The sequence below is a fragment of the Mizuhopecten yessoensis genome, unplaced genomic scaffold (assembly GCF_002113885.1).
Source record: "Mizuhopecten yessoensis strain PY_sf001 unplaced genomic scaffold, ASM211388v2 scaffold10961, whole genome shotgun sequence".
In the NCBI taxonomy this organism is placed as follows: Eukaryota; Metazoa; Mollusca; class Bivalvia; order Pectinida; family Pectinidae; genus Mizuhopecten; species Mizuhopecten yessoensis.
In genome coordinates this window covers 190,537-216,836 of record NW_018408808.1, presented here as the reverse complement: position 1 = coordinate 216,836, position 26,300 = coordinate 190,537, and the positions used below count along the sequence as shown (strand labels likewise).

At 38.3% G+C, this 26,300-nt stretch overlaps 3 protein-coding genes across 6 annotated transcripts in view; 2 read left to right on the top strand and 1 right to left on the bottom strand.

Annotated features, from left to right (window-relative positions):
* Nucleotides 1-15,500, bottom strand: part of LOC110464112 (pleckstrin homology domain-containing family A member 1-like) — a 65,004-nt gene extending 49,504 nt beyond the window's left edge. Inside the window, exons 1-3 of one of the 4 annotated variants that reach the window (XM_021519173.1) lie at nt 15,407-15,500; nt 13,520-13,646; nt 4,660-4,710 (exon numbers count right to left, since the gene is read on the bottom strand). The gene's annotated coding sequence lies outside the window, so the exon portion shown is untranslated. The remainder of the gene's footprint in view (nt 1-4,659; nt 4,711-13,519; nt 13,647-15,406) is intronic. The other 3 variants (XM_021519174.1, XM_021519172.1, XM_021519171.1) reach the window with 3 other exon arrangements.
* On the top strand, nt 6,736-10,410 carry LOC110464102 (mucin-6-like). Its single transcript, XM_021519157.1, has one exon. It carries the CDS (start codon nt 6,736-6,738, stop codon nt 10,408-10,410), a length of 3,675 nt encoding a protein of 1,224 aa, XP_021374832.1.
* Nucleotides 15,501-15,722: 222 nt separating the features above from the next.
* The window catches only part of LOC110464118 (protein MIS12 homolog), a 19,006-nt gene continuing 8,428 nt past the window's right edge, over nt 15,723-26,300 (top strand). Inside the window, exons 1-5 of the mRNA XM_021519177.1 lie at nt 15,723-15,828; nt 21,244-21,392; nt 23,660-23,727; nt 25,049-25,147; nt 25,630-25,776. Of these exons, the coding sequence (XP_021374852.1) occupies nt 21,260-21,392; nt 23,660-23,727; nt 25,049-25,147; nt 25,630-25,776 (447 nt within the window). The 5' untranslated portion in view covers nt 15,723-15,828; nt 21,244-21,259. The remainder of the gene's footprint in view (nt 15,829-21,243; nt 21,393-23,659; nt 23,728-25,048; nt 25,148-25,629; nt 25,777-26,300) is intronic.

Sequence of the window (26,300 nt, the reverse complement as noted above, 5' to 3'; positions counted from 1 at the left end):
ACGCCCGTCTCCTGTGAATCTGACATACTAACAGGAGTACCACAGGGTGGAACAATATACGCCCGTCTCCTGTGAATCTGACATACTAACAGGAGTACCACAGGGTGGAACAATATACGCCCGTCTCCTGTGAATCTGACATACTAACAGGAGTACCACAGGGTGGAACAATATACGCCCGTCTCCTGTGAATCTGACATACAAACAGGAGTACCACAGGGTGGAACAATATACGCCCGTCTCCTGTGAATCTGACATACTAACAGGAGTACCACAGGGAGGAACAATATACCCCCGTCTCCTGTGAATCTGACATACTTAAAATCCTTCTGATGCATTATTATATATAAATGTATGCAAATCTGGAAATGTATGGAGAAAAACAATGTAGTTGACCAACTTAAGCTGAAGGAATATATACATTACATATATATAGCCTTTATTACCTTAAAAAATTGATTTGAAATTGCCTCCCTTTCTACATATTTCAAACCATTTAGGCAGAAATCAAAAACGCTCCTTTTTGCCAATATTATAATCTTACACCATTCTAAAACCAAAGACATTGATTAAATTCTGTTTATTAATTACTGGCAGATTTCACTTTTAGACAAAGTGTAAATATTGACTAAGTGTCAACAAAATCCAGTCACATCTGACTAATAATAAGTTATTGTGCGGAAACAGTCAACCAATCAGATAGCAGTATACCAATACATTATGTGCAGGTTTTGATAACCTTTATGCTTAGCCTATATAAGCTATGTCATTGTATAATATTAATATTGATGTTTCATCGGAATCTGGCCACATTCGACAAAGTTATGCTGCAGAAACCATGAACCAATCAGAGCACAGTATGCTTATTAATTACCCACGTACATATGTATTTTGCTCAACATCAAACTTAGCCTCATTCTTCATATATAATGTACATGCATATATACCAAGTTTCATCAAAGTCAAATGACGATAAGCAAGTTATCTTGCATAAACCTAAAGGGTGGATGCATGAGCATTCCCCCTAGATGGACTCAATAGCATAATACGTCCTGCATCATCAAAATCAAATAAAGGGAAGTAACTGTGTATATATGAAAAACAATAATAGAACTCTCTAGATAGTGTTTTGCCTGATTTAAGAGCTATGGGTGATAAAATAAATACTCGCAGTTGTGACCAGTGAGATTTCTTCCTCCTACAGGGGCCTTGTCACTTTGATAAAATAAATATATATATACTCCCAGTTGTGACCAGTGTGTTTTCTACCTCCTACAGGGGCCTTGTCACTTTGATAAAATAAATACTCCCAATTGTAACCAGTGAGTTTTCTATCTCTTACACGAGCCTTGTCACTTTGATAAAATAATTACTCCCAGTTGTGACCAGTGAGTTTTCTACCTCCTACAGGGGCCTTGTCACTTTGATAAAATAAATACTCCCAGTTGTGACCAGTGAGTTTTCTACCTCCTACAGGGGCCTTGTCACTTTGATAAAATAAATACTCCCAGTTGTGACCAGTGAGTTTTCTACCTCCTACAGGGGCCTTGTCACTTTGATAAAATAAATACTCCCAGTTGTGACCAGTGAGTTTTCTACCTCCTACAGGGGCCTTGTCACTTTGATAAAATAAATACTCCCAGTTGTGACCAGTGAGTTTTCTACCTCCTACAGGGGCCTTGTCACTTTGATAAAATAAATACTCCCAGTTGTGACCAGTGAGTTTTCTACCTCCTACAGGGGCCTTGTCACTTTGATAAAATAAATACTCCCAGTTGTGACCAGTGAGTTTTCTACCTCCTACAGGGGCCTTGTCACTTTGATAAAATAAATACTCCCAGTTGTGACCAGTGAGTTTTCTACCTCCTACAGGGGCCTTGTCACTTTGATAAAATAAATACTCCCAGTTGTGACCAGTGAGTTTTCTACCTCCTACAGGGGCCTTGTCACTTTGATAAAATAAATACTCCCAGTTGTGACCAGTGAGTTTTCTACCTCCTACAGGGGCCTTGTCACTTTGATAAAATAAATACTCCCAGTTGTGACCAGTGAGTTTTCTACCTCCTACAGGGGCCTTGTCACTTTGATAAAATAAATACTCCCAGTTGTGACCAGTGAGTTTTCTACCTCCTACAGGGGCCTTGTCACTTTGATAAAATAAATACTCCCAGTTGTGACCAGTGAGTTTTCTACCTCCTACAGGGGCCTTGTCACTTTGATAAAATAAATACTCCCAGTTGTGACCAGTGAGTTTTCTACCTCCTACAGGGGCCTTGTCACTTTGATAAAATAAATACTCCCAGTTGTGACCAGTGAGTTTTCTACCTCCTACAGGGGCCTTGTCACTTTGATAAAATAAATACTCCCAGTTGTGACCAGTGAGTTTTCTACCTCCTACAGGGGCCTTGTCACTTTGATAAAATAAATACTCCCAGTTGTAACCAGTGAGTTTTCTACCTCCTACAGGGGCCTTGTCACTTTGATAAAATAAATACTCCCAGTTGTGACCAGTGAGTTTTCTACCTCCTACAGGGGCCTTGTCACTTTGATAAAATAAATACTCCCAGTTGTAACCAGTGAGTTTTCTACCTCCTACAGGGGCCTTGTCACTGTGATAAAATAAATACTCCCAGTTGTGACCAGTGTGTTTTCTACCCCCTACAGGGGCCTTGTCACTGTGATAAAATAAATATATATATACTCCCAGTTGTAACCAGCGAGTTTTCTACCTCTTACAGGGGCCTGTACTGCCTTGTCACTGTGATAAAATAAATACTCCCAGTTGTAACGAGTGAGTTTTCTACCTCCTACAGGGGCCTGTACTGCCTTGTCACTGTGATAAAAGCATATGCCACACACACAATGTATGATAGGAAATATATGAAGATCTATCAGGTATAGAATACAGCCCCGATAATGCAGAGCTACAACGCACCTTCGTTTCTGTGACTGAATACAGAAGGAACAATTTTTACATAGCAAAAGGCCAATCTGTCCCTCAACCCAGACAGGATTAGAACCTAACACGTGGTGACATGATAGAGGTTTACAAAATATTGTCCGAGAAATGTGACCGTGAAGTATCCGACATATTTGATATCAAGGAAAGTTCATCTCCACATGGACACAACTTTAAAAATTTACAAATCGCATTCAAAATTAAACATTCAAAATTTTGGTTTACACAGAGAACTGTTGTTTTATGGAACAATCTTCGGTCAAATGTTGTGAATTCTGGGCCTAGGACAGTTAAACAATTTGAATATGAATCAGATGATCACTGGTAAAACCAAGTGCAGAAATACAGTTTTAAAGAAAAAATTGAAATCTAAACATAGTAACTTTTGAAATAAGTTTTTATTTAATTGTTTTTTATTTCATAACTGAGTGTCAAAGGATTGTAATATCTTAATTTTGTCAAAATAAATCTATGTATCTATATATGTATCTAACACAAATCTACATAGCAAAATGAATGTTAACCTTAAAGGGAAAGCTAAATTGTTAAAATATCCATCACATACAAATTTCTGCATGTAGAATTTCGCTTGAAAAATATGCTATAGATATTCACCAAGATGTTGTATGAAAGATTTCCTTATATGATTGCTCGCTCGTCTCTCACTCTCTGTAGTTGGTTTCACTCATGTTCAGATCTCATTTCAAATCAAAAAATTATATTTGTGGGTAATTATAAGTCTCTTATCAATTAGTGAGCGTACTTTTCAATCATCTGTAAAAAATTCCTAGTGTCTAATTAGTAGTTGGTTATAATTATGACCCCAGACAGCTACAGTTCAAGTTAGAAAAGTGTTGACCAGACTCTCAAGATTCGATTATACTGGTATATTTTTGACAGGCGTATATAAAAAAAAAAAACATGAAATCCAAATATGGAAATTTGAATTTAAGTAAATCCATGAGATTTGCAGAACACATAAATAATAGGATATACACATGAACAGCATATTTTAAACAAACAACATTTTTGCAGATCTGAGGACAGGAAATTAAATCAATGATATGCCTGTCTCTGTTTCTGTTTTCCTTCCGTTATTTATTGTTTTCTTATAAACACTATTTGTACTTTACCTTACTGCAGCCTTGTCAGTAGAAGTGGCCCAGGGTGATTTAAATTGTCACGATAGGTTTGAAGTTATTTAATTCTGCTTTTCATAACCAGCTACTTTTCTGTTTATCTTTTTAACCGAGGAAATCTTGGAAGGTCACTTTAAATTTCCTGCTACTTTTTCTGAAATTAACCCGACTCCACGTTTTGTTGACCTCAACACTGCTCCTTAAGCTTCCACACGCTCAAGCTTCCTATTTATGTTGGTTTTAAACTGTGTGTTCATACATCGTTAACTATCAACAAATCAATCCACTTACCAGCAAAATAAAAATGTAGTTACCAGAAGTATTCAGGAAACACACAAGCACGTTTACAGTACATATACAGGTTATTCTTGTTCAATTACATTTCATTTCCTTATACTGCCTGGCTCCCTAAAATTTCAATTGATACCCTCTAGAGTAACAGATAACATATGTTCAGTTATGTTGGTGAGAATTTGAAAATGTAGACCAGAACTAAATATGCCATTAAATGGACAAATGATTTGTGAAGACCAGATAAACAAAGGGTCCTGTGCTTCTCACCTGTAGTGTACTGTCTTTCGTTACTCAAGGAAAGACGCTGAATTATTTCCGCTAAAATTGATAAAAAATGAACACAATTGGTAAGGCAATGACAGGAATGTTTGTAAAATATATATCAAAGACAATAAGGGTAGCCATTTTAAACATTGGATCAGTTCAAAATACAATAGCAACCGTTCAGGGATATACATTTGTGCATTGTATGTATATCTGATCATTGTTTGAAGTTGAAAATGACTCCCGGGAATGAAGCGAATAACAATCGGTTTCAAAAAATAAAAACCATGTAGCGAAACTGGACAGGGTTGATCTCCGGCCACCCGCTAACTAGGTAGTCAACTGATTAGCGCCAGCTCTGTCTAGAATTCAGAGGTACTGGTGTTCCTGGCTAGTACATTCTCCCTCTCCTGTTACAGTGGTCCCTGTCACCAACTATTGTTTCAAGTATGTAAATATACTAGTGTGTATGCTTGGCAAGAGGATACTCAAACCTAGCTTGTAAAATAGTTTTGTCTTTGGGGGCAAATACTTAGAAAAAGGAGGGAGAAATGTAGTGGAACTGCCATGGACTGGGTTGTTCATGGGCCATCTGCAGGCAGTTCAATGGGTGGTAGAGCATCCATATAGCCACACCAGTCTGGCTGTGCATTTTTATGCTCCAATTACACAGAGACATAACAGAATTCATTGACATGCATATCTTACCATATAGTCAAGGTAAAACTTCATCTCTTTTTCAAATAGAAGTGTTTTTTTCAAATTAACCCTTATTTTGGTTTTTGGCCATGCTCAGGCCTCTGCCATTAGGAAGGCCAAATCTGTCATTTGTGCAGTACCTAATTCCTTTAGCTCAAGAATGCTCCATACCAAATCAGGTCAAAATCACTTTACAAGTATTAAAGAGTTATAGTTTATAAATGATTAACATTTATTTTCACCTTTTGGGTGTTGCTCAGACTACCGTTTATGGGTAGTTTATGGGTAGTTCCCCTACAGAAGAAAATTCCACTGTTCTTTGAAATTCCCCCTATGTGCTTCAAAATTCCCCTACTTCAACAAGATAAGCAGCTTTTCTTCAAAATATTTCCCCCATATGTTTTCTTTAAAGTTCAACAGTAAAAATGCATAATACTGCATATATACATTTTCTTCACATAATTTAAACAAAAATTCTACAAATTTAAGCTTAAAATTGTTTATAAATTGAAATATACTGCACACATGTATGTCCGACAAAACATTTATCTTTTACCTTCATGACGCTAGAGCCTTGTATCAAAATTTTAATTTCCCACAAATCTGAAAAAGGGTAGATTCCCCTAAAACCTTAATTGATCCCTGATTACATCCTATTAACAGCTAGGGTCATTTAAGGACTTGACAGGTGTAAAGGAGGTTGAGTAAAACTGGAGTACCCAGAGAAAAACCATGAACATGTAGCCAGTACCTGTGGAATATCCCACTTATACCCCGAACCCGCAACCCAGTTTAAATTAAATCCCTTAGAGAATTAGGGTCCCTTTCATTTGACTACCTTAAATTAGCCCAGAAATACTCTAGATCTATGCCCAAGTGATATCCAAATATCTCATCTAGTATTTTAGGAGTAGTCTTTACCAACATTCCTATTTCCCCTCTGTCTCAGTCAGGGAAGACGGTCTGTCCTTTTTATTTTAGTTTTAAACTGTGTGAAATCTGTTCAGATCCTAGCTTAAAACTTATAATAAATAATTCTGAACAGGAATGCAGACAAATCAAGTGACATGAGTAAGAACTACTATTTGTCTAAAAACCTGTTCAGAATTAGGACTAGCTATGATAATTAGAATGCAGCCAGCCAGTGTCACCAATGATATAGTTAACACATCAACAATGGAACAGCAACCAGCCAGTGTCACCAATGATATGGTTAACACGTCAACAATGGAACAACAACCAGTCAGTGTCACCAATACTATGGTTAACACGTCAACAATGGAACAGCAACCAGTCAGTGTCACCAATGATATGGTTAACACATCAACAATGGAACAGCAACCAGTCAGTGTCACCAATGCTATGATTAACTAGTCAACAATGGAACAGCAACCAGCCAGTGTCACCAATACTATGATTAACACATCAACAATGGAACAACAACCAGTCAGTGTCACCAATGATATGGTTAACACATCAACAATGGAACAGCAACCAGTCAGTGTCACCAATGCTATGATTAACACATCAACAATGGAACAGCAACCAGTCAGTGTCACCAATGCTATGATTAACACATCAACAATGGAACAGCAACCAGTCAGTGTCACCAATGCTATGATTAACACATCAACAATGGAACAGCAACCAGTCAGTGTCACCAATGCTATGATTAACACATCAACAATGGAACAGCAACCAGTCAGTGTCACCAATGCTATGATTAACACATCAACAATGGAACAGCAACCAGTCAGTGTCACCAATACTATGATTAACACATCAACAATGGAACAACAACCAGTCAGTGTCACCAATGCTATGATTAACACATCAACAATGGAACAGCAACCAGTCAGTGTCACCAATGCTATGATTAACACATCAACAATGGAACAGCAACCAGTCAGTGTCACCAATGCTATGATTAACACATCAACAATGGAACAGCAACCAGTCAGTGTCACCAATGCTATGATTAACACATCAACAATGGAACAGCAACCAGTCAGTGTCACCAATGCTATGATTAACACATCAACAATGGAACAGCAACCAGTCAGTGTCACCAATGCTATGATTAACACATCAACAATGGAACAGCAACCAGTCAGTGTCACCAATGCTATGATTAACACATCAACAATGGAACAGCAACCAGTCAGTGTCACCAATGCTATGATTAACACATCAACAATGGAACAGCAACCAGTCAGTGTCACCAATGCTATGATTAACACATCAACAATGGAACAGCAACCAGTCAGTGTCACCAATGCTATGATTAACACATCAACAATGGAACAGCAACCAGTCAGTGTCACCAATGCTATGATTAACACATCAACAATGGAACAGCAACCAGTCAGTGTCACCAATACTATGATTAACACATCAACAATGGAACAACAACCAGTCAGTGTCACCAATGCTATGATTAACACATCAACAATGGAACAGCAACCAGTCAGTGTCACCAATGCTATGATTAACACATCAACAATGGAACAGCAACCAGTCAGTGTCACCAATACTATGATTAACACATCAACAATGGAACAACAACCAGTCAGTGTCACCAATGCTATGATTAACACATCAACAATGGAACAGCAACCAGTCAGTGTCACCAATGCTATGATTAACACATCAACAATGGAACAGCAACCAGTCAGTGTCACCAATGCTATGATTAACACATCAACAATGGAACAGCAACCAGTCAGTGTCACCAATGCTATGATTAACACATCAACAATGGAACAGCAACCAGTCAGTGTCACCAATGCTATGATTAACACATCAACAATGGAACAGCAACCAGTCAGTGTCACCAATGCTATGATTAACACATCAACAATGGAACAGCAACCAGTCAGTGTCACCAATGCTATGATTAACACATCAACAATGGAACAGCAACCAGTCAGTGTCACCAATGCTATGATTAACACATCAACAATGGAACAGCAACCAGTCAGTGTCACCAATGCTATGATTAACACATCAACAATGGAACAGCAACCAGTCAGTGTCACCAATGCTATGATTAACACATCAACAATGGAACAGCAACCAGTCAGTGTCACCAATACTATGATTAACACATCAACAATGGAACAACAACCAGTCAGTGTCACCAATGCTATGATTAACACATCAACAATGGAACAGCAACCAGTCAGTGTCACCAATGCTATGATTAACACATCAACAATGGAACAGCAACCAGTCAGTGTCACCAATACTATGATTAACACATCAACAATGGAACAACAACCAGTCAGTGTCACCAATGCTATGATTAACACATCAACAATGGAACAGCAACCAGTCAGTGTCACCAATGCTATGATTAACACATCAACAATGGAACAGCAACCAGTCAGTGTCACCAATACTATGATTAACACATCAACAATGGAACAACAACCAGTCAGTGTCACCAATGCTATGATTAACACATCAACAATGGAACAGCAACCAGTCAGTGTCACCAATGCTATGATTAACACATCAACAATGGAACAGCAACCAGTCAGTGTCACCAATACTATGATTAACACATCAACAATGGAACAACAACCAGTCAGTGTCACCAATGCTATGATTAACACATCAACAATGGAACAGCAACCAGTCAGTGTCACCAATGCTATGATTAACACATCAACAATGGAACAGCAACCAGTCAGTGTCACCAATGCTATGATTAACACATCAACAATGGAACAGCAACCAGTCAGTGTCACCAATACTATGATTAACACATCAACAATGGAACAACAACCAGTCAGTGTCACCAATGCTATGATTAACACATCAACAATGGAACAGCAACCAGTCAGTGTCACCAATGCTATGATTAACACATCAACAATGGAACAGCAACCAGCCAGTGTCACCAATGATATGATTAACACATCAACAATGGAACAACAACCAGCCAGTGTCACCAATACTATGATTAACACATCAACAATGGAACAGCAACCAGCCAGTGTCACCAATGCTATGGTTAACACATCATCAATGGAACAGCAACCAGTCAGTATCACCAATGCTATGATTAACACGTCAACAATGGAACAACAACCAGTCAGTGTCACCAATGCTATGATTAACCCATCAACAATGGAACAACAACCAGCCAGTGTCACCAATTCTATGATTAACACATCAACAAGGGAACAGCAACCAGTCAGTGTCACCAATACTATGATTAACACAGCAACAATGAAACAACACCCAGCCAGTGTCCCCAATGATATGATTAACACATCAACAATGGAACAGCAACCAGCCATGGTCGCCAATGATATGGTTAACACATCAACAATGGCGCAGCAACCAGCCAGTGTCACCAATGATATGATTAACTTGTCAACAATGGAACAACAACCAGTCAGTGCCACCAATGATATGGTTAACACATCAACAATGGCGCAGCAACCAGCCAGTGTCACCAATGATATGGTTAACACGTCAACAATGGAACAACAACCAGTCAGTGTCACCAATCCTATGGTTAACACATCAACAATGGAACAACACCCAGCCAGTGTCACCAATGATATGGTTAACATGTCAACAATGGAACAACAACCAGCCAGTGTCACCAATACTATGGTTAACACGTCAATAATGGAACAGCAACCAGTCAGTGTCACCAATGCTATGATTAACCCATCAACAATGGAACAACAACCAGCCAGTGTCACCAATTCTATGATTAACACATCAACAAGGGAACAGCAACCAGCCAGTGTCACCAATACTATGGTTAACACGTCAATAATGGAACAGCAACCAGTCAGTGTCACCAATGATATGGGTAACACATCAACAATGGAACAGCAACCAGTCAGTGGCACCAATGCTATGGTTAACACATCAACAATGGAACAACACCCAGCCAGTGTCACCAATGATATGATTAACTTGTCAACAATGGAACAACAACCAGTCAGTGCCACCAATGATATGGTTAACACATCAACAATGGAACAGCAACCAGTCAGTATCACCAATGCTATGATTAACCCGTCAACTTAACACATAAACAATGGAACAGCAACCAGTCAGTGTCACCAATGATATGGTTAACTTGTCAACAATGGAACAACAACCAGTCAGTGCCACCAATGATATGGTTAACACATCAACAATGGAACAACACCCAGTCAGTGTCACCAATGATATGGTTCACACATCAACAATGGAACGGCAACCAGCCAGTGTCACCAATGCTATGGTTAACACATCAACAATGGAACAGCAACCAGTCAGTGGCACCAATGCTATGGTTAACACATCAACAATAGCAACCAGCCAGTGTCACCAATGATATGGTTAACATGTCAACAATGGAACAACAACCAGCCAGTGTCACCAATGATATGGTTAACATGTCAACAATGGAACAACAACCAGCCAGTGTCACCAATACTATGATTAACACATCACCAATGGAACAGCAACCAGCCAGTGTCACCAATACTATGATTAACACATCAACAATGGAGCAGCAACCAGCCAGTGTCACCAATGCTATGGTTAACACGTCAACCATGGAACAGCAACCAGTCAGTGTCACCAATGATATGATTAACACATCAACAATGGAACAACACCCAGTCAGTGTCACCAATGATATGGTTAACACATCAACAATGGAACAACAACCAGTCAGTGTCACCAATGTTATGATTAACTTGTCAACAATGGATGTATTCAATTCAATTCAATTCAAATTAGTTTATTATAGTGTCACATGTAAAAGGTTCAAGTATTACAATATCTAAAATATGTCTACTCACCCACCCTTACATCCAGTCTATATTAGACTTACGAGACACTCACCCACCCTTACATCCAGTCTATATTAGACTTACGAGACACTCACCCACCCTTACATCCAGTCTATATTAGACTTACGAGACACTCACCCACCCTTACATCCAGTCTATATTAGACTTACGAGACACTCACCCACCCTTACATCCAGTCTATATTAGACTTACGAGACACTCACCCACCCTTACATCCAGTCTATATTAGACTTACGAGACACTCACCCACCCTTACATCCAGTCTATATTAGACTTACGAGACACTCACCCACCCTTACATCCAGTCTATATTAGACTTACGAGACACTCACCCACCCTTACATCCAGTCTATATTAGACTTACGAGACACTCACCCACCCTTACATCCAGTCTATATTAGACTTACGAGACACTCACCCACCCTTACATCCAGTCTATATTAGACTTACGAGACACTCACCCACCCTTACATCCAGTCTATATTAGACTTACGAGACACTCACCCACCCTTACATCCAGTCTATATTAGACTTACGAGACACTCACTCTTCCCCTATCATTCTAGACTGTAAAAGTATTACATATATATATACATACTTATGAATTAAAAACAATTTGCCAATATAAAACTATAAAAATAATTGACATTAAAAGACACATTACTGCTTTACTCATATTGTAAAAATCATTTGTGATTTTACTAGCCTCCTGCAATAGACCTGAACGAAGATCATCATACATTATTAAGTTACATTCTATTAAAACATGACTCTCTGTTTCTACCACGCTTTTACATGCGAAACACTTTCTTTCATTCAAAGGTATTCTCTCATACTGGCTGGTTTCGATGCGTATCGGTGCAACCCCACACCTAAACATAGCTAGCGCACTACGATGTGATTTAGGCATTACTAACATATTATAACTTTCTACCTCATAATTAAACTTAAATAATCTGTTACCTCCAGTAATACAATTTTTGGCTACGGGTTAAGTTCCCTTTCCCTCTTCCAATAAACAATTTCAAGCCACGGACCTTAGCGTCCTTAAGATTTTTTTACTATTAATTGGACCTTTGCTATAGTTATCCAAGCCTAGCTCCGTGAGTCTGGAAATTACCCTGAAGTTTCAATTTTATTACGGTGGTTATCTATATGCTCACTCCATGTAAATACAGCCTTATTCAATCTGTTATCCGACATATTATGAAGACGACTTCAATGTCTAAAAACAGCTTGCCATTGCATTGGTTCACTATAACTGGAGTCCAACCCATGTCCCCGTTAACAGCTACGTTAGGTGCATAGCGACCAAGGCCTAGATAAAATCTACATGCGCGATTTTGAAAAGCCACAATAAAACTAAATGTACGTGTACCCCATATAGCAGCACCGTAACTAATTACTGGCCACACTGAACTCTCATACAGTTTTGTGAAGGTTTTATATGGCAAGCCTCCCATTGATTTAGATTTAGCTATTAACAAACCAACTGCTCTACCCGCTGATTTGGCCACGAGTTTTGCCGTTACATTAAAATCCAAATGCTCTGTAAATGTAAGACCCATTGTAACATGTGTAAAAATAATGTCACAATTATCAACTAATTTAGCATGCCAGAGGTATGGTCCTATATCACAGTTCAGTTTGCGTTGGCAGGTTTGGTTCTATGTTAGTGACAATACAGACTATATATGTCCACAACACTGAATTCAGTTGACCTTGCAATTACAATTTGGGATGATTCATGCCAAATATGTGACATTCAAAACAGGGATTTCATAATAGCACGGTGTGGAAAATAGTTGTTACATAATAAAAATTAACATAAAAATAGTATGTGACCAAGTGACAATGTGTTAATATTTTCAACCATATACATTGAGTAACGGAATATTATTATTATTATTATATAGTATAGAAATTGTGCAGTCTGGTACTGAATGAAGCACCTGATTCGGTTAAGGGGGTCTAGAAGCAGATATGCTTTATTACTACAGACAGATGACAGGTAAAACAAACTAGATCAGAATCTCTCTACCTCTAATTAAGAAGACCTAAGTAGTCTTTTGATTAGCTAGTTAACCCTTATTTCTCATATTGGGCACAGCACAGCCCTTCTGGCCTTAAATGTACCTGAGTGCCTGTCCATCTATACCGGTTAGGAGAAGACTTATATATAGGCTGATTAAGCCTGTTGTCTCATCCAATTGTTCATTTTTTTTTGTCCAATAAAATTTGTTGAAATCTAGAAATCTGGCTAGCTACTTGCATTTGACAATACACATGTGAGCGCGGCGCCCAAGCGAGGAATCCACTACGTATATACTTACACACTAAACAATAGGAGATTAATCCTCCGGGGATCCATTGTCTATATCTTAATAGGGTCTCCAGTCAGGTCAGTGGTCAAGGCTCACCATACTGACTCTACCTAATCTTCATGGTGTGGTGATCACCCTGTCAGTTGGGAGAGGACTATATACCAAGTATTTGAATTAGGTATATAGGTAAAGTGTTATTTCAAAGGTAGAGTCTATTTCATGATATATCAATATACCTGTATTTTCACCTGTGGTTTCAAGTACACATGGTCACCAGGAGTGATTTATCATACCAATGAAAAATATAAATTACAAATATTTCAGAGACAATGAAGCACCCTCCTTAGCATCACTTTATCAGGTGAATAATAACCAATGTTGGCATCAAAGCCTGGCGTGTACATCCTTTTCATTAGGTATTGCCCTTGTACATATGTATGCATACTATACACAATAAAAGACAAACAGTTAAATCATAATTCATATTTATGACAAAACAAATCAATATCTAATTGCCAAAATGCTGGCCTAAAACTAGATGCACACGCATTATCAGGTGAATCTACAGAAAAGCTCCCCCCCCCCCCCCCCCCCCCCCCATAAACTTTGACAAGTGACCATTTAAAGGGCCTGACACAAACATCAACATTTCAACCAAAAACCTACATTTTAACCAATTACAGAATTTTAACACTCGCTCCGCTCAGGCCATCATGAAATATAAATACTCTGCGTTATAAAATATATCCTTGAATAATACTACAAGCTTAGAAAACTATTCTACGCCTCACTCAATCTGTTTGTCAATGGAAATAATGTCCAATAAATTCTTGCTTTCTACGCTCGGTAGAGCATGAAATAGTTTGAATTACATCTTCAGAAATTTGTTTTTGTCTGTAACTCCGCTAGGCGGAGAAATTATAAATGTCCAAATCTCAGAAAAGGGAAGTTCAATATATTTTTTGGTGGCAGAAAGTAGTATACATGTACAACCGACATGACAATTCTAAATTATTGTTTCTAGATAAGGGCAAAAGGGTCCCCCCCCCCCCCCCCCCCCCACCTGCAAAATATATGTTATATATATGTGTGTGTATAGTAAACCTTTGAAATTTAACTAACAAAGTAGTGTTACAAGTCAAGATCATGATCACTGTCGTGACTCATTTACACTAAAACCATACTTTTTATTGATCAATATTACAATTGCAGGAAATTAAAAATCAACTTTCCTTAAGAATTTTAAGACTGTGTGATTGGGTCCGAATCCAACTGTATACCGAAAATCCTTAATCATGGTCATCGGTGCAGGGCAGTTGATAAAATTTTATTTTCCATGTTTCAGTACGTATACATACATGTATACTAGTACCACAGAATTAGATTTTAGATGTTATCTAAGTCTGTGCTAGTACTGTAGCTTGAATTCCATACAATGCAGTGTTCATCGGATCACTAATTATCTCTACATTTTGTCTAGACAGCTCTCTGCTCTTTCCGTATGTGCGTGTATACATGTTTATCGTGTAGTAGATATTACTGCAGATTATATAATGTACCACAGTTTAGTTATCAGTTAACTGATATATATCATCTATTTTCACAATAATAACTAGTGTTATATTTTATTCACAAGTATTAGTTTTGTTCACCGTTATACATTTGATCTCTTTCTTATATCATACCTACATAAAAACTCAAACGACCTGATTATCTTACAATAGTTTCCTGTGGTATGCAATGATCACACGGAACAAAGATGAGATAATCAAATAATTGGCAGCAACAAATATCAAAGTTCCATATTTGATCCAAAAATTAAAGACAAAACGTCACAATTATAAGAAAAAGCAATGCACACATTTTAAGAATAACAGCATATTAAGCTTGATTTACCTTCAATACACACAAAGAACATGTGCAGCCAGTTTAACGCTCCATCTGTAACTGATCAACCATGAATCAAGGAAGCGCCGGAGTCCATACCCGCCATATTTATTTTCACCGGAAGTTAATATGCTAGACAGGGACCGTCTCGGAATACAATTCAAGATACGAATATATCGATATCAATTGTTATTTTGATCACGTTTCCCTGAAATGGGTTCAGACTTATAATGTAAAGATACTTAACGTTTTTTTGTACAAAAGTGAAATTTTGTTTTTGCATAATAACGGATATTCGTATTCAACCTCTCCGGTCCGGACTTGACTTTCAGTCTCCAAATCTAGTTTACAATCGACGTGTGATGGCGGTAAGTGTGAAGTCGGCGATACAAACAAGCTGATGCAAAGACATTCTCCAGCTTCTGGTTTAGGTAAAGACACGTTCTTGTGTATTTTTTGTACATGTATGGTGCAAAGGCGACCTGCAGATTAGGCCTATCACAGAAGTCTGAAGTTTTGTTAGGAAATGAAAAGCAAACACAATCACCAACCACAGGGGCTCGGTTTCGAGTAATTCCTGTAGGAACTCTATCTAAATCAGAGATTTATAACGATAGAGTTCTCTATCGTTATAAATCTCTGATTTAGATTGAGTTCCTACAGGAATTATGTTTCGGGATACTTTCGGTTAATAATAAACCTAAAAAAGTACCTTGATATCCTCAATTTTATAAGGTTTTAGAATAAACACGGGATAATATGACTCGGGCATGGCCTGGAGAGAGCGAAGCTCGTACTGTACATTTGTTTCAATAGTCTAATTATTGAATCATAACATTACCCATTTTAATACATTCAAAATGTACCTGTACTTATAATATACTTGAATATGTTGCTGGGCAAAATCATTCATCCTTGTACTTATTGGTGCTCTGTTTTAGAATGATCCACATCAGTCGCACTACACTAATTTGACGCATCACATGTAATCATCATTTGGTTCTTGTTTTATCCAAGAATGCCAGTATGTTCATAATAATATGTATTATTATTTTTATCCAAAAGAAACAAATGCCATTTGAAAAAAACACAGAGTAAACATGATAATCATAATGTGAGTTGTAGCACGGAATTAGATTAGATCTGTTATCTAAGTCCGTGGTTGTAGGCAGAATGTTTAAACAAATGGTTTGAGCTGATATGCCAATTCATGAAGGATGTATCTGTTTTTAATTTAAATATATTAAGCAGGTTAGAGACTGTCAGTTACGTTTCCAATCAAAATTAAAAACTATTCTGCATATGATGTACCTGGTGATGGCAATTATTTTTATTCAACCACATTTAAAACCAATATTGACTCAAGAACAACAAGTCCATAATGAAACTGACATCAATGCCATCAACACAATCATCACTCAACACAACACACAATCTTTGACCCTCAAATTTGACAATGACATAATAAGGGTATCAATCATTGAATCAAACATCGAGAAACATGGTCAAAATCGTACACAAAAAATCACAAAGTATGATTACACAAAGTTATACGATGGTGTCCATCCAGAAACTTCACTTGCAAACAAATGTTTTTGGCTGATATATGCCAATCTATCTCTAGGTATCTACAAAAACTTTATGACAACAGCGACAATGAAGAGGAGGAATCTCCTGCTGTAGATACCTGGAAATTTTAACGTATATAATCAGTACAAACATTAAATTTCATCATTTCACATGGATTATCTGAATTATTTAAAAAAATAATCTAAAATCTTCATTTTGTACTTATATTGGGAGACGTGACTGTACGTTGCTGACAGTCGCATACTATGCAATCTGTTAACAAAAATAAAAGTGGTGAAAATATAATGTTTCTAATTCCCTTCTTTACTGATATTCATAAAGCATAGCAAACTAATGTGTTCACTTCAATGTCTAATCAAAATGCTGTAATAATTTTTACAGTTGAACGGAAGTACAATTAAATTTTCAAGTGTTTAAAGTTTATATTTATCTAAGTATCAATAAAGACATTTACTGTGCAAAACTGTACAGATAATGTTTGTCTTTTTTAACTGATTGTTAATTTGGTTGCATTAGATGAAACTAGATTCAACATATTGTACAAGCAGATCAAGCATTGAAATTCCACAGTTTTAGTTGTAAAATCTAAAAGGAATATCACAAATTTGGATCAAATAAAATATCAACAGAAACGATCCCCAAATGGAAGAATTTAGAAGAACTGAAAATAAGTTGACGTTATACAATAAATGCAGAAAAAACAAGAGTAGTAATACTGAAAAATTGGGAATTTGACCCTTTGAAACACCTTACGTTTTCTCTTAGAAAGCTGTTGGTGACAATTCTGTTTCACTGGAGCAGACAACCCCGGAACTTTGACCTCGTCATTGACCCTGCTTCGTACACACTCGGGTATTTCCGTCCTAGTGGGAATGTGTTGCGATCTATTATCAATATTTAGATAGAAAATGTGTATGTTTAGAAAGTTGTCAGTATCAAATTATCTATTTCAGCTAATTTAATCGACGTTAATACAGTTTGTCATCTAATCACATTCTTACGCACTCTTCGACGCCATTAGGTTGGGTATTCATGTAAGCTTTTTAATGACCATGCCAATCATTTCTCTTTTCGATACAAAAGGAAAGAAATCGTGGAAATAAACACGCCCAGTGTATTGAATATGGTCAATATGTTTTTTTAAAACTTGTTGGTTCGAATACATAATTTTCCTGCTATGTTACATGTCGCTTTATTATTCGATTAGGCATATTTACGGGTTCCATGAACCAGAAGAGGTCACCAGAAGTACGAAAAGTTTCTAGGCTGTAGCTGTACGATTTATGGAAGTTTGGATCAGATTTATTTACACGCACATGTTACCGGTAAAGAGCTCCGCTCGGGTGCCTATGGCACCCGAGAGCTCCGCTCTTATAAAGTGTTGCTGTTATTTACTGGTGTGTAAGCTTATAGGTTTATTTTTTACCAAAACCTAGCCCGAAGTTCCTCTGGCCCTAACATCAGGTCCAGTACACTCTGCCTATTGAGCTATATAGCATTCGTGTATCCGGTTGAAACGATTGAACCTGTAAAGAAATCGACAGGTACAGATGTGAACCAAGGCTAACCTCAGGAAAATTTGGCACGTGTAGATTGAGGGGTCCATGCAGATCTAGACATACCTGGCCGAAACTAAAATGCTGACTATTGCCAGTTTGCGTTATTTCTTTCTTAAACAAAATAAAGCCACATGTAGTTTTTATACGTTATTCAGTGGACGCGTGAGAGTAGGGCATAATATTCTTGATACATCATTTTTTTATTCTCCGAAACTGTGCATTTTTAGCTCTGCTTATAGATCGGTCCAAGTGTTTGTTTATCGTGGAAAATTTCTGCGCCACACATACCGTTTCAACCGGGATACGCAAATGTAGCCCTATAATAGCTCTATTGACCTATCTGAGGTCTTTTGAGCCATTTTCATGTGATTTTCTTTTTTAAGGAAAACGAAACAAAGTCACTTTTAGAAGAAGATTTTATCATTAGAAACAAAAGACATTAAATATGAGTATTCTTTTTAAAAAATAATGATCAGAAAAATCGGATATTTTACATTTATGAAAAATGAAAATAAACATCTAAATGTATGCTTTTTGTAGTCAACATTACCATAAACCTTATTGTTTTATGCAACTTTGCTTTACTTTATTGAAAATTAAAATCTTAGGAGATATAGCTCAATACAGCTATAATTTATAGGTATAAATACAGCTATATAGGTGTTTAAAGCTATATATATAGCTCAATCGGCAGAGTGTACTGGACCTGAACATGTACACCAGACTTAGACATTTTGAGATCTATATAGATGTCTAGTGTGGGGCCAGAGCGTACTGCTAAATATAAACGTGGAATTCTCCAGAAATCTTCTTAACAGGAATAAAATGTTACGTTTTTGGTCCGGATCAGTACGGTTTGTTGATAAGTCATCCCATGATTTACAAAAATGGGGATCGCTCGGGTGGGAATTTTTCAATGATTGAAAATCGAGAACTCTTCTTTCTTTCTGACGGAATTAAGCAGCTATTGGTGATAATAAGATCAGAGCTGATTTGGATCAATAAATATTCCATTTATCGATATATGTGAGGTGACTTATAGTGTTGTGTCAAGACTCAAAGTAGATTAATGTTGTCAGCACCTCATAATATACCTGGTAACTCTCCGATACCAAACGGTGTCGGGAGAATTCCTTGTTTTCATATAGCAGTGCGCTCTGGCCCCACACCAGATATCTATATGTCAAAATGTCTAAGTCTGGTGTCAAGGCCAGAGGAAATTTGGGCTTACCCGAAACCGGGCCCCTGTACGCTAACCTGCAGGCGTATTTTGATATGTAATACTAACCTAACCTCTTACTTACAAAGTAAATACTGATAAAAAAATTACTTACTCTCATGTAAAAATCTACTAGTGTCTTCTTTTGACTCGTGAATATCAATGTTGATCAAACTAATTACTATGAACTGCATTCAAGGATACAGGTAACAGGTAAGTGAAACCATACTTCGTGAAAATGCAACTGTTTTAAGCCTTCCTCCAGTCAAGGGGTGTCCTCCAGTCCAGGGATGTCCTCCAGTCCAGGGGTGTCCTCCCCTCCAGGGGTGTCCTCCAGTCCAGGGGTGTCCTCCAGTCCAGGGGTGTCCCCCAGTCAAGGGGTGTCCTCCAGTCCAGGGGTGTCCTCCAGTCCAGGGGTGTCCCCGAGTCAAGGGGTGTCCTCCAGTCCAGGGGTGTCCTCCAGTCCAGGGGTGTCCTCCAGTCCAGGGGTGTCCTCCAGTCAAGGGGTGTCCTCCAGTCCAGGGGTGTCCTCCAGTCAAGGGGTGTCCTCCAGTCCAGGGGTGTCCTCCAGTCAAGGGGTGTCCCCCAGTCCAGGGGTGTCCCCCAGTCCAGGGGTGTCCTCCAGTCCAGGGGTGTCCTCCAGTCCAGGGGTATCCTCCAGTCCAGGGGTGTCCTCCAGTCAAGTGGTGTCCTCCAGTCCAGGGGTGTCCTCCAGTCCAGGGGTATCCTCCAGTCCAGGGGTGTCCTCCAGTCAAGGAGTGTCCTCCAGTCCAGGGGTGTCCTCCAGTCCAGGGGGGTCCTCCAGTCAAGGGGTGTCCTCCAGTCCAGGGATGTCCTCCAGTCCAGGGGTGTCCCCCAGTCAAGGGGTGTCCTCCAGTCCAGGGGTGTCCCCCAGTCAAGGGGTGTCCTCCAGTCCAGGGGTGTCCTACAGTCCAGGGATGTCCTCCAGTCCAGGGGTGTCCCCCAGTCAAGGGGTGTCCTCCAGTCAAGGGGTGTCCCCCAGTCCAGTGGTGTCCCCCAGTCCAGGGGTGTCCTCCAGTCCAGGGGGGTCCTCCAGTCAAGGGGTGTCCTCCTGTCCAGGGGTGTCCTCCAGTCCAGGGGTGTCCTCCAGTCCAGGGGTATCCTCCAGTCCAGGGGTGTCCTCCAGTCAAGTGGTGTCCTCCAGTCCAGGGGTGTCCTCCAGTCAAGGGGTGTCCTCCAGTCAAGGGGTGTACAACTTCACTAGTCTGATACAAGAGTATATTAAATTTTAGGTTAGGTTGAGTGAAAATTTTCAATATTTACTTTTTAAAATTTACATTAAACTAGTAGTTTGTGTACTACTAGAAGAAACTTTTCAAAATCAACCTTCGTGCTCGTATTCTAAACACTCCAGTGAATCATTTTCTGCGATGGCAGAGACAATACCATTTAATTGGGTGATCATGTAAAATTATATATTAATTAGCACTTGATGATTGCTGTATAATCTATTTCAGGTTATAATTTGTAGCCATGATGTCAACATGCTCCAATACGACAGCAAGCAGTTCGTATACCTGCTCAACACTAGTGGAGAGGGAGGAACAAATGTTTGAGTATGAAACACAGCACTTGGGCTTCACTCCCAAAGCTTTCTGTAATGGAGGTACAGTGTATTAGTATATTGTCCGGGGTTTTGCCAGGTGTTTAAAGGCTCCGGTACAGGGACCTTTTCGCAATTGAAAAATGACCCTGCATTTCCCAATTTCAGTCTTTATTTTCCCAATTGGATTAAAAAATCATGTTTATACAAGTTTCCAGTCATTATATGTGTAACATATGCATTCAAAGTATAACTGTAAATTACCATCCATGAGGGAGCATACGAAATACATACCGGTAAATATATCGGAAATTTGGAATTGAATAATGAAAAACATTGAAAAATTATGTGTTTATTTATTGCTATACATTTTATTAAGAAACAGAGAGAAAACTTTTTGCTTATCACATTGTAGGTGTTATATTTTCCCAAACCTGTACACGTGGGAACACTGATGATATTTCCCATTTTTTTGCCAAATGACGCTGATATTTTACCAATTCCAGCTCAAGGGCCCTTTCCCAAAATAGCTGGCAAAACCCCTGATTTTTAGCTCACCTGGCCCGGCGTCAACTTTTTACTTTAAACAACTTTTTCTCAGTAACTAAAAAGCCTAGGGTGATGATATTTGGCCAGAAGCATGCTGGGATGAAGGGCTAGCGAGTTTGTTCAAATAAATGACCTTCATCAATTTTCAAGGACACGGGTCAAATATGTTAAAATCTTTAAACAACTTCTTCTAAATAACCGAGAGGTCTAGGGTGATGATATTTAGCCAGTAACATGCTGGGGTGCACGTGAAAGGCTACAAAGTTTGTTCAAATAAATGACCTTGACTTATATTCAAGGTCACAGGGGTCAAATATGTTTAAAACCTTTAAACAACTTCTTCTGAATAACCGAGAAGCGTAGGGTGATGATATTTGGCCAGTAACATGGTGAAATAAAGGGCTACCAATTTTGTTCAAATAAATTACCTTGATTTATATTCAAGGTGACAGGAATCAAATATGTTTAAAACCTTTAAACAACTTCTTCTGAATAACTGAGAGACCTAGGGTGATGATATTTGGCCAGTAACATGCTGGGATAAAGGGCCACCAAGTTTGTTCAAACAAATGACCTTCATCCATTTTTCAACGTCACAGGGGTCAAATATGTTTAAAATCTTTAAACAACTTCTTCTGAATAACCGAGAGGCATAGGATAATGATATTTGGCCAGAAGCATGCTGGGATGAAGGGCTACCAAGTTTGTTCAAATGAATGACCTTGAAACATATTCAAGGTCACTGGGGTCAAATATGTTGAAAACATTTAAATAACTTCTTCTGAATAACCAAGAGGCCTAGGATGATGACATTTGACCATTAACATGCTGGGATGAAGGGTTACCAAGTTTGTTCAAATAAATAACTTTCGTCCGTATTCGTGGTCAATATATGTTTAAATCTTTAAATGATTTGTTCTGTATAACCAAAATGTCCAGGGTAATGATATTTTGCTAGAAGCATGCTGGGTTGGAAGACAAGGTCACGAGTGTCACATGTTTAAAATATTTTAATAGGTTCTTATTAATCAAACACTGATATTCTGCCTGTAGTTGTATTTTAGTCCACTTTTAAGATAACAAGTGTGAAATTAATACCAGGTGAGCGATTCAGGCCCTTTAGGCCTCTTGTTTATAATATGGAATTTCTTTGACCTATGGAACTTTTCGGTGAAGCCACATGTTCACACTGAAACAGTTACTTCACTGGCATGGTATTTGACCAGATCTGAATAGGTACTGTAGCTAGGATGGAGGGCTATTCAAGTTAATGGCATTGACTTTCACCAAAGGTCAAATGGGTCAAGTCTGTTAAAATGTTGAAATAATTTATTTGATAGAATTATAAACCTGATGGTAATAGTAAATCTGAAAGCGGTTAATAAGATACAAGCCTAATAAAAATGTATTATTGTTAAGTACTAGGATACAAGGCTAATACCAATGTATTATTGTTACTAGGATACAAAGCTAATACCAATGTATAATTGTTACTAGGATACAAGGCTAAGACCAATGTATTATTGTTACTAGGATACAAGGCTAAGACTAATGTATTATTGCTCAGCAAGTCAAATTCAGTATAAAGTGAAATTTACAAAAATCAAATATGTACTATAATATTGTTGTTTACATTTTAGTAATTTGTATACATGGGACGATTATAAGTACATTAATATGTATTGTTTTGCAATAATGATCAAAATTGAGTTTTCATAGTACATGTATTAATTTATAGTTAGAACAGTATTATAATAAAAAAAAATACTTTTATTCTTCAGTATACAACGCAGCACTGGAATACATCCAAAAAGCTATACAAGAAATAGAAACATATTTGTCAGAAGAGGTAAGTTCTGGAGACAATCCTCCTGTCTTTTGGCCAGTAGCATGCTGGGATGAAGGGCTTTCAAGTAGGTTCAAATTAATGACCTTGACCAACTTTCAATGCCTGGGCCAAGTACTAGTGAGCTTATCCCATGGTGCGACGTCTGTCATCCATTCGTCTGGCATCAACTTTTTTAGCTCACCTGGTCTGAAGGACGGACCATGGTGAGCTTATGCCATACCGCAGCGTCCGTAGTCCGTACGTCCGTCAACTTTTCCTTTAAAACGCTACTAGCCATGAACGACTAGGCAGATTTTGACCAAATTTGGTCAGAAGCATCCTTGGGGGAAGGGGAACAAATTTTGTATAAATGGTGGGTCTGCCCCCCTCCCTCTCCCTCCCCCTGGTGAGGGGCGGTGCCCAATAGGGGAAATATAACAAATTCTTTAAAATCCTTCTCCTTCTGTAGGAATAAAAGGATTTGTTCCATATTTGGTAAGAAGCATCCTTGGGGTAAGGGGAACCAATTTTGTATAAACCGTGGGTCTGGCCCTCCAGGGGCCTGAGGGGCGGGGCCCAATAGGGGAAACATAGCAAATTATTCTTTAAAATCCTTCTTCTTCTGTAGGATTGAAAGGATTTGTTTCATATTTGGTCTGAAGCATCCTTGGGTGAAGGGGAACCAATTTTATATAAACGGTATGTCTGACCCCCCTGGAGGCAGAGATGCAGGGCCCAATAGGGGAAATAGAGTTAAAACCTTTAAAATCCTTCTTCTACCATAGGGATTCAAGGATTTAACCTAATTTAGTCTGGAGCATCCTTGGGCCAAGAGGACTCAATTTTGTATAAGCAGTGGGTGTGGTCTCCCAGGGGTCTGAAGGGTGGGGGCCCAATAGGAGAAATAAAGGTAAAACCTTTAAAATCCTTCTTCGACCATCAGGATTAAAAGATTTTATCCTTATTTAGTCTGGAGCATCCTTGGGTCAAGGGGACTCAATTTTGTATAATTGGTGGGTATGACCCTGCTAGGGGCATAGGGTCGGGGCTCTGTTTGAAGTTTGTTCTCGCTATATCTCAAGTACTGGATGGGTTTTTCTGAATTTTCATATGTACTTACAGCACCTACCATGGAGTGCTATATCTTTACTTCATACCAATTATTTTAAACATATTCAGGTGAGCGATACAGGCCCTCTGGGCCTCTTGTACTTTAAACAACTTCTTCTGAAAAACCAAGGGGCTTAGGGTGATGCTATTTGGCCAGCAGCATACTGGCATCAGATGAAGGGCTACCAAGATTGTTCAAATGAATGACCTTTGCCCATCTTTTATGTTTTAGTATAGTACTGTGATGAAACCTGCACAAATCAAAGAGGCTTGTGATGCGATCCTCTCCACCATGGTCAGCAAGTTGGACAAAAACTTTGACATCATAGAGGTAAACTAAAGTTTCTGTTTTCTTATAGTATGTATATTTAACAGGTAAAATAAAGTTAAGGGAAAATAACATACTGAAATATGTTTGTTTAACAAATTTCATTACCTAAACTCATACATATTGTACATAAAAGTCATTCTTTGATGGATGTTTTGTGGTATGGCCTAGTCTATGTAGCTAACTGGGCACCAGCATTTTTTCTAGAGCATAAGTAACTTGCTGTTAACTCATTCACCCCTGAAGACACATTTGAACCCTTCCAATTCAAAGGTTGGAATAGTTCATTGTGAAACTTCAGGGGTTGATGAGTTAAACTACTGACATCAAATTTTCTTTCCTTAAGTGATGTTTTGAGGGCCAAATGTCACATGCTGAAATCCTATTCTATCATCCACACTTTACAATGATTCTACATGTGGGCAGTGTTCGTGTCTGTCCATGAAGTTTATTTCTTATAAACCATTCCAATGTTATACTGCCAGACCTATCTGACAAAGAACGTGCTGACCATACCAGACAATGTATTACTCCCGGAGGACAAGGCCCAGGCAGGGGGAGAGAGGTACTCTCCAGAACAGGAGGATGTCCTTGACACCGAGATACAGGAGCTGAAGGATAAAATTCTGGCAGTAGGTATCAGCACTACTGTAAAAGCATAATATTTCGTTGGAGATTTCATTTCGTTTGTTTCCCGGTTTTATAAAAACCACGAAATATAATCCCAACGAAATTTTAAACACACGTAATATAAACTAAACGAAAATAGGATATAAAGTATTAATTTAACTACAAATTCATGTTGTTTTTACATTTAGAGACAAGTCATGATTAACTGTGTAAGTATCGTCACAGGCACAGAGGTAAACACTTATAACAACAGCGTGTCAATTAAGTGTTATATTTGTATTTGTAACACAGTTACATCGCTCTCTGTATGTAAAATACAGAGCATGACAGTAAAACAGTATAAGTCTTGTGATTGTAACACCAATCTAATGATTATGTAGGTGTTAGTATAAGTCTTGTGATTGTAACACCAATCTAATGACTATGTAAGTGTTAGTATAAGTCTTGTGATTGTAACACCAATCTAATGACTATGTAGGTGTTAGTATAAGTCTTGTGATTGTAACACCAATCTAATGACTATGTA